This window comes from Arachis duranensis, chromosome 1 (assembly GCF_000817695.3).
Source record: "Arachis duranensis cultivar V14167 chromosome 1, aradu.V14167.gnm2.J7QH, whole genome shotgun sequence".
NCBI lineage: Eukaryota > Viridiplantae > Streptophyta > Magnoliopsida > Fabales > Fabaceae > Arachis > Arachis duranensis.
In genome coordinates, this window is record NC_029772.3 from 4,602,120 (window position 1) to 4,611,758 (window position 9,639).

The window sequence follows — 9,639 nt, forward strand, 5'->3', positions numbered from 1 at the left end:
AATTGTCCATTGCTGATTCCTGATGATATGCACATAGTTTACAATATTATATCGCAGTTCAAGACATGAATTCAGATATGAACTCCACGTGTTACTAAAGATGGGATCAAAATAGCATAGTCCTTTTATTTTATTCATCGTAGTTGGGACTGTGTGCTTTGTGGTTATGTGAGGATCTTCTCGACATTATTGCTAATTGATTTCACTAATATATTATACTTTACTGCACAAGTTAAAACATGAAAGAATTATTAAAAAAAAATGAATGCATCAATTGTATGAATTATGATGGATGCATATACAATCTACCATTTTATATGATGCAAGCAACCAAGATTGTCAAACTCAAACACGCATGTTTTGATTTATTTATTTATTTATTTTCACACGTCCATTCATATTGCGAAGATACTTTATAAGATAATAAAGAAAAATACTATAATTTTGGCCAGAGCTTTTGAATAAATACACTATTTCTAAAATAATTTATTCCTACTAACTTAAATCATTTAACTACTCAGTAAACAATACCAATTAAAAAGTAGAAAAAAACTACTACAAGTAAATGATAAATTCAGGCATAATAGGGGGTTTCTACCCATCAAATGAACTTGAATTGCAACATTCCTCTTCTAAAAGTGATGTTTTAATACCATCACCTCACCTAACATTGATGAAGATGATATTAACTGGACAAGAAACATTTCCACAAAACCAAAACATTCTGTTGTTCTTTCACCATAATTTGTGAGAGGTTTGATGAGAATACATAACCTAACTAATTCTAATGCTGACAGCAATATTGGATCCACTATTTGTGCATTATTTACAACTTGGTATCAAATTACATATTTGAAAGTTTAAGGTGTAAATTCTACATGGACTGTAATTTAGGGGGCTTAATTATATTTTTCTTGATAAATAATGGAACAAATTTTGAAGAGGAGAAGTTGCACTAAGATATCAATAAAGATTAACTGGCAAGCTTGAAGGCATCAATGAAGAGACCATAAGTGAAACCCATTTTGAAATTGTTCAGAAGAGCAATAGGAAAAGTAACTTTAGGCCTGCTGTAATAGAACTTAGTCACATACTCTGTAAGAAGAACACAAAGCACTGCTGCAATGACATCATTGACTCCTAGAGCTCCAAATGATAGGGAGATTGTCTGTGCAACATAGAATCCACCTAGCAAGGAGATTCCACCGAATAGGGTCCTGCGAGAAGGGCTCTTGAAGTAATTCCTCGAGAGTTCAGGCACGAGTCGAATGATGTCAACTAGCCTCCGTGATCCGCCATTATCTTGGACGGCTCGAACACGAAGCCCTGCTGAAGATCTGGACGTAAACCTTCCAGAGACCCCAACTTTGGGTTTAGTACTCAGGCGAAAGTTGAGACCAATATGGATCAGGTTCATTGACAGAGCCATTGTTCTCTTTATCAGAAATCAGTAAGTTTGAACCAGAAAGATAGCCAGCCTAGGAAAGTTAGTAGATGCAGAATGTTATATATCAGATAATCACATATTCAATCCAGCAAGAATAACACCAATACAAAAATAAAGCGAAAAGATATCAAATAAGTAGAACAGAATTAGTAATACCAGGAATTTAATGTGGACTAAAATTTGATTGTAGTATTTTCAGCTACAAGTGGTTCTTAAATTTTAATCTTAATTTTACATATTTGCATTAGAATAGCACATAGATCATAGGCACAGATCATCCACTGTAAAATTTCCTCAAGCATCTAAAACTTAAAGTTGACGTTTCAAAGCAACACAAGTATTTAAATAGGACGGGTCTATAATATGCTCAATGGTTCATAGCAATATTCAGAAGAATAATATGAGCTAAGGTGAAAAAATAGTGCAGAAGTTTAAAGACATGAGTGCTTCATTTCACATGAAAATTCTTACAAATAACTTTACTTAGAAAACCTGCTAGTAGGTCAGATTATCACAGCCTCACAAATCACAACACAACAGAAGCAACATTTTTATAGAAACAATACATGTGTATAAGTTTGAAAATCATTGAGGCATTATATCAAACACTTCATGAGCATCTTCTACCGCACTGTTTGCAATGAAGATACTAAATAAAGTTTCTTTGCGCCATCATCATATTAAAAAGTTCTCCAGCATCGCTAATCCTACCAGTATCATCAAATCATGAACACAAATATCATGGATTTGTTTATTTCTGTTTCTTGAGCACTTCATAGAAATTGGAACCATAAACAGAATTTCAAACTTTATTATTATTATTGGTTTATAAATTTGAATTAGTTAAGAGGGCAAGAAAGAAAAGGAATGTGTAAATAATGATTGAATGAATATGAAATGGCTTTGAGATTTGATAGTGCGCTTCACTGACCTAAATGGAGGAAAGTAGAATAAACTTTCTGCTATTCTGTGGACTCTGGAAACTAGAGACCCCAACACCAAACACAGCATCTCCATGTTTTTTTTCCCTTCCATTTTTGGGCTCAAGAGAATTTTTGTTTAGGTTTCTGTGAATATGCCATGGGCTATACCTTTTGGACCAAGTATTCTATTAATTTCCCCCCCTTAAATTAATTTCTAAATAGTTAACCAAAAAAAAATTAATTCTAAATACTAAGCAACTCTAATGGAATATTTTTAGAATATTTTTAAGAAATAAATAGATTTGTAATTAAAATTTACATTGAAACTAATAAATAATATAAGATCAATTTTATTTTATAAAAAAGATATCGTTTTTTTATAGAAAGGTGAATTTAAAAAGGACTATTCATTTGTTTTCAGTTTATAACTTTGCAAGTAGTAAAAAAAATACTGTGTTGACAAAAAACAAAAGAGATTTTTTTTTAATAATAAAGTCAAATATTTCAAACTAACAAAAAAAAACTTGATTTTAAAATGAACAAATTATTAAAATATGAAAAATTTTAGTCTAAAATAAAAATTTTTTATTTAAACAAAATATAAAAAATAATAAATAAATGAACCTATCCAGTATCCATTTAGTTCTATAGACTTCCCCTAAATAGTTTACACTTTTTAATTTGAAAATTTGAAGACTCATATATATTTAATGTATAATTTACTCCCCTCTTTTAAATAGACGAGTCTAAAGTCTAAACAAACTGAATAAACCTGTTAGACAACCATATGTACAAATAAAAGTTCTTTAAAATGTTATATTATAACAACGTATTTGTTAGACTTGTTACACTCCATTTTGTGCTTATAAGACTAGACTAAAATTTACATAAACAATGACATCTAGTCATTCTTCTATATTATATTATATTACTTCAAAACAAAATCTAGATCTGAAAATGAATCAGCTAATAAATGTTTCAAAAGCATTGGTTAATAAATAAAGTAAAATATTTTATTTATTTTAGTATATTAAAATTTTGATTTTTTTTATATTTACATTAAATTTTTTTTATATAGTATAGAAATAGTAGTATAATAGTATTAGGGATTTTAACCAATAAAAAGGGACCTTAGCATTCGAGCAAAACCAAACGAAATAACGAAGTTAACAGCACAAAGAAAAAGTACCAAGTCACGAAAACTGAACAGAACGGAAGAGGAGTTTTTTTTTTTTTTTTGCCCTATCTTCAAAACTTAGCTCCAAACTAACAAAATTCACCTCCTTTGATTCAAATTCTTCATACAATGTTCTACAGAGGGTAACAACACTTTCTCTACCTCTTTGTTTTCTTATTTCAATTCTTTCTTTCTTTCCGTTGTTCTTATTATTACCTAATTAGGATTGGGGATTTTTCCCCCTTTTCTATCTTATGCAAAGCGTGGCTTAATTTCTTAATTCTATTGAATTTTCTTTTCTTTTTTTTCCCCTCTTTTTATTATGATTGTGTTGAAATGTTTTTAAATTGTCAAAATTTCACCGACCCGTAATGGTAATTGGTTGATTTCTTTTACGAAATTTTGAACTATCTTCCTTTTGCTCTCAAATTCGAAACAAATTATATTTAATTATAGGTGAATACTGAATAGTGATGAATGATGAGTTACTTACAAGCGTTGTCTCAATAAAGTAATGCAAAAACGTATGAGGGGGAATGCTCGAGTTATAGGTTTTCAGATAAATGATATGATTGCAATTATAGCTGTAATGTATTCCTTGCATTATGATAAAGCTGTTGCTGCATAAAACTGAATGCTGGGAAGATCAAACCCTTTACTCTTACTAATTATTTGTTTTGGAATGAAATTTTATTCAATGTGTTATAAGTAACCAAGGGGAGAATTTCAAAGTCATAATAACTCTTATGAATTAGGAAGGCATGGAGGGGTGTATGCAGAATAGTTTGCAGCTTATGGGGTTTCTCTATAAGTTTAGGTCTTCCTTAAGTTCTAGTTTTTAATGCATGAAATAGTAGAGGTCCACCTTTTTATTACTAAGTTCCTTCTGCAATATTAATATTTTTAAAGAATTCAAGATATTCTAATTGATTGTCATTTTACTCAACACAAAAGAATTTCTGATACCATTATTATCTTTGCTTTCCTTACATTCATTTCGTTGCCACTTATTTTAGTGACATTGATCAGTGATATGATGTGTAAATTTCTCTTTTCTACTTGGTATTTTAGTCATTTAGATCTAGAGCACTCTTATATTTTCTTAATCCTAGTGCCTAACCTTAAAAGACTAACATTGTGAACTAGAGTAACTAATAGAAATGTTTCTTGAAATGCCTCAACTTTACCATCACAAATTACTTAACAGACATAATTCAGAATGCAAGTGATTCAATAGTTAAAACATTTGGCCGCATCCTAATGTAAGGTGTTATACACAGACTTCATATTTAATATTTGTCATAGTTATACAACAATGTGATTATGGACTATTGCATTTCTTAAGTTCTTATGGACTATTGTTTTCCTGATTGTTTGTTATGGATTATTGGCTGTACTAGATGAGAATATGGTGACTACTGTGGTCTTTTGTCTTTTATGCTTGATGATATTATGCATAAAATTGGGATCCTCCATCTCTTCCCTCACACACATATAACAGGTTCATTTAAGAAACCTGAAGGGATAGTATCAACTGGCATACTGCTTCTTGTGACTAAATATTGATTAATTTGTCAATTTGTTTGTGGTCATCGCTGATGGCTCATCATGCATTTCTATTAGTCCATCTGCTTATCACTATCGGAGTAATTAAGTCAAAGAGCAGTTTGTTTAAAGATGCTGTCTTGCATTGGTGTTCAGTCATTTGTTTGTGTATGCTTCATGTTCAGAGCTTCCTGTTCAATGAAAATAAGTGAACTTTTTTCATTAATAACTAAATAAATAATGAAAACAAGTGCTTTTTGTTTAAGGTATTTCTGCACCTTTTGTGTTGAACTTAAGAGATTGTTTGTGCTTCAGTATTGTTATTTGTTATGAAAAAATGCTTAGTGACATGATTAAGCTGATCCTCTAATTTAGATGTGTCAAGTGGTAGCGTAGTAGGTAGTAACCAAGCATTTATTAGGTGCCCTTTGAATGAGATTTTAGACCCAAACTTTAGATTAAGACTTAAGAACACTATCAAAAGTCTAAGTTGAACCACATGAGAAGTAATTTGTGTTATTTGTGCTGTCTTTTGCTCTTTTGTTCATGGCAACTGTGGTTTATGATATCCTTTATTTATGATATATCTATAATCTATGTCTTCTATAGGATTATTGGTTGTCATTCTTCTTTTTACCCTTTTGCACCAAAAAGTAGCATGCCAATGTAAAAGTGTTTATGCAAGTTTATTCTGCTTTCTTTATCAGTAACTTGCTTTATAGAAAAATTCCTCTATAGCCTTCTGATTTCTTGTTTTATGATTTAAGTACATCCCAAGAACTTCAAGGATGGATTCCATCTCACTTAGGCATCCGTCATTAATAATTTCATTTGAGGATTGAGCCATTTATGGCGTTCGTCCGTCCATTTTCAGTAGGTTTAAATCTTAATAGGCGACTGACTTGTCTGCCTTATTTATTGATGTTGACATGGCTTCCTTCTGTTGCTACTTGATGCCATGTAAAAGTCTAGCATGTATTTGAAACATCAAAAAAGTTGGGAGGAAGAGCGAAAATGATTTCTGCCTAATGTGGCAGAGAGAGGGTAAAAATGAAGAGGGGGAGGGGCAGAGGGAGAGAGAGGATTATGATTGCCTTATTGAAGAAGGAACAAGATGGTATATAATGTTATAGAATAGAAAGGCAAGAGTGAAGTTATATGAGACTTATTAACATTCACAACATGATGCAGTTTCTTGGTTTGGAAATAAGCATGTTTGATTTTGGTATTAATTTTCTGCATTCATCTTCAGATTTTTTTTATTAAGAAAGATGTGAAAAACGGTGAAAACAACAAATTTGATCTCTGTTTTCATTTCCGTTCTCCCTTTTTCCATCACAAATGCTAAAAACGTAAAACATTGAAAAAGAAATTAGAAAAGAAAATAGAAACCAGAAGTAAGATTTTGATATCTCCTTATAATTATTCAAGACCTAATGTTTATACTAGAGTGGATTATGTTTGAAGGATTAAAACAGTCACGTATCTTTTGAGGACTAGTTTGAAGTTTACACTATTTTATCATGGTGTATATTTGTTAACTAATAACGAGCTTCTCAATTTCTGTTATGGTTATGGATCAAAATTGCAGTAAATATGCTGATGGTGGCGATGGGCGTGAAATGGCTGCAAAGCGTCAGCGGACTGTAGATCCGGGATCTTCATTCTATGGTACTTCCCCCGGTTCCAGTTTTATGTACAATCCAACTCCATATGGATATGTCAGCCAACCACCACCTCCTCCACCTTTTCCCGTTGTTCGATTGCGTGGCCTCCCATTTGATTGCACTGAAACTGATGTGGCCGAGTTCTTCCATGGCCTTGACATAGTTGATGTTCTTTTTGTTCACAAAGGTGGAAAGTTCACTGGTGAAGCCTTCTGCGTTCTGGGTTATCCTCTTCAAGTCGACTTTGCTCTTCAAAGAAACAGGCAGAACATAGGTAGAAGATATGTCGAGGTTTTCAGAAGCAAGAGGCAGGAATACTACAAGGCAATTGCAAATGAGGTTTCAGATACTCGAGGTAGTTCACCCCGTCGAAGTGCACCTCGGGCTAAATCATACGATGATGGAAAAGACTCAGCTGAGCATACCGGGGTGTTGCGGCTGAGGGGATTGCCATTTTCTGCTAGCAAGGATGACATAATGGACTTCTTCAAGGATTTTGTGCTGTCCGAAGATTCTGTTCATATTGTAATGAACTCCGAAGGCAGGCCATCCGGGGAGGCTTACGTCGAATTCACAAATGCCGAAGATTCTAAAGCGGCAATGGCAAAGGATAGGATGACACTCGGAAGTCGCTACATAGAGTTATTTCCTTCATCACACGGTGAGATGGAAGATGCAGTTTCAAGAGGACGGTGATTCCCTTGGTTGACTCTCTCCCTTTCTCCTTTGTAGTTGTAACTGTTAGCTTGAGCTTTTATATGATTTAAGATTTTGCTTCAATAGACATTGCTTTACTATATTTGTTTTAGGATATATATAGATATGCTTTTCAATATGCTGATTAAAATATGAGCATTTGCCTGGATTGTGAATTATGTGGATTATTTTTCTGGTCACCTGCCACCAGATTCTTGTGACTAGTTCGGTTTAGTCTGCATAGAAGCTTTGAAATTGGATTGTAGATGGTAAAATTTAGTCATTTTAAAGGCCGACTTTGGAAATTAAGGAGCAAAAGAAGGGGATAATTGTTCAAGGATTAGATTTGTGAGTAATTTTATAAACGAATATAACCCATGGAACTTTAGAATGTTCTGTTACTTATTTTTTGTAATTATTGCTGCTTCAAAGATTATTCAACGATGCCAATTGCCAAAGGAAATGGGGTTGAATTATAGTTTGAGTTTGGTGGATCAACATGAAAATTAGTTTACTTTACAACAAAACATCAATTTATCACTAGTGTATCTAATCATATGATCCAGTGATTTGTCGTTCGACATTAATTAATCACTTCCTTAAAGAGAAATGATTTTGCCCATATTTTTTTTATTCATCAAGTTGCTAATTCTTCTTAATTATTGATCGGTGCAGAAATGAACATATTTCTTATTTCATAAGTCAACCCGATATAAAAAAATTGAGACTATAAATAACAAAACTCATCATATCAAATGTCAAATAGACTGGCCTTTATATTTTAGTTTACTCATTTCAAACCGAGCAAGTAAAAATTGAGTTTCAACTTGTTGAGTTTCCAATTGAGTTTGAAATAACTCATGATTTAGTATAAACTCTAAACTAAAATTGTCAAATGTTATAGTTTCCAGGTAGCAAGCACATCTAACTACTAAAATTTGTTGTGTACCACATATTATTGCACATAAAATCTCTCCAATAATTGCAAATAAAATTCTTTGCCAAATTAAATGCTTTTATTTAATAAATGTATATTGACATGTGTATGTATCACAAATATATCAAACCAGGTATATTTTTTTAATAATGCAAATTAAAGTAGTACTATTATAATATTATGTTTTAACTTATATTCTCATTCTCTATGCTTCAAATGGTGAATTCCTTGCAACATGGAATTTTTCTTTCATCATTATTGCAGCTGAATGAAACTGTAATTTGGCACGTGAATTTTAGGGCTCTCTTGTGCATGGTTATCAGTTACCACCCATAACAAATCAACCTTGTTTTCAACTCAAAGATTTTGTCAGTCCGAAAACTGAGACATATGCAAGCCTGACATTATTTGCATGGTAAATTAAATGAGCACCTTAAATTGTCGAACCGGGTTAACAGGAACCGATAATTTACTATTTGGTTCGATAAAACATCGGTTGAACCAATCAAAATTGGTTAAACCGCGTTGAATCGTGGCGTTTTTAACCATTAATTGGTTCAAAAAATTATAAAATAAAAAAAAATATTTAGAATGATAATTTATTTTCTATTTTGCAATTTTTTTAAACAACAAAAAAGTACACATAAATACGAAAATAGTTTGAAGAAAATTACATAAAGGCTAACTTGTAAAGTATTTAGCGTCACTAAAATGAGAATTTGTTACGTGGTTTTCCGAATAGAAATTTCAACCTTTTAATAATAAAAATAATTTCATTTTTATTCACTGTTAATGTAACAATTTTTTATACAAATAATTAATTTTGTCATATAAATTAAAATAATTAATTTTTTAAATTTATTATTTAAAAAAGATCTAAATACATATATTTAATTAAATAACTCTATAAAAAATTTTATATTATTAATATATCAAAATTAAACCATTCATGATCCCTTTTAACACTTTTTTTTTCAATACAGAAAAAAAAAACTAGTGTCCAAAGTCTTATGATTCTTTTTCAAATATTAATTAAACTCAATGTAGGACACAACGTATTCATTAACCCCCTCCATCGTTGTTATCATTTTTTTTTTCTACTCCAATAATAATAATTTTCTTATGTATGCTCTCAAACATTCTCACATATATCTATCTTCAGTTCTTACTCGTTCCTACACATATTTTACTATAAACCAATTAATTAAGGGGATTGTTACCTTAACTATGCTCCTTATCATCATCAT

The 9,639-nt window shown here is 31.4% G+C and overlaps 2 protein-coding genes across 5 annotated transcripts; one reads left to right on the plus strand and one right to left on the minus strand.

The window, feature by feature from the left end:
• Positions 1–566: 566 nt before the first annotated feature.
• Positions 567–2,523, minus strand: LOC107495857 (uncharacterized protein ycf20). 4 transcript variants are annotated; one of them, XM_016117101.3, is made up of 2 exons: positions 2,379–2,523; positions 567–1,478 (listed from the first exon to the last, which is right to left on the minus strand). In XM_016117101.3, the coding sequence occupies exon 2, from the start codon at positions 1,427–1,429 to the stop codon at positions 974–976; it is 456 nt and encodes a 151-aa protein (XP_015972587.1). In that variant the 5' UTR covers positions 1,430–1,478; positions 2,379–2,523; the 3' UTR covers positions 567–973. The 4 variants fall into 4 exon arrangements, with proteins under 4 accessions (XP_015972587.1, XP_020990968.1, XP_052108975.1 ...); XM_021135309.2 differs by lacking the exon at positions 2,379–2,523 and adding an exon at positions 2,159–2,334; XM_052253015.1 differs by lacking the exon at positions 2,379–2,523 and adding an exon at positions 2,014–2,334.
• A 998-nt stretch (positions 2,524–3,521) lies between these two features.
• LOC107495777 (uncharacterized) lies at positions 3,522–7,760 on the plus strand. The gene is made up of 2 exons (XM_016116987.3): positions 3,522–3,690; positions 6,684–7,760. The coding sequence occupies exons 1-2, from the start codon at positions 3,677–3,679 to the stop codon at positions 7,453–7,455; spliced, it is 786 nt and encodes a 261-aa protein (XP_015972473.1). The 5' UTR covers positions 3,522–3,676; the 3' UTR covers positions 7,456–7,760.
• Positions 7,761–9,639: the final 1,879 nt, after the last annotated feature.

Excerpts from the sequence above, each read along its gene's own strand:
- LOC107495857 (XM_016117101.3), bottom strand. The coding sequence starts at position 1,429 with ATGGCTCTGTCAATGAACCTGATCCATATTGGTCTCAACTTTCGCCTG.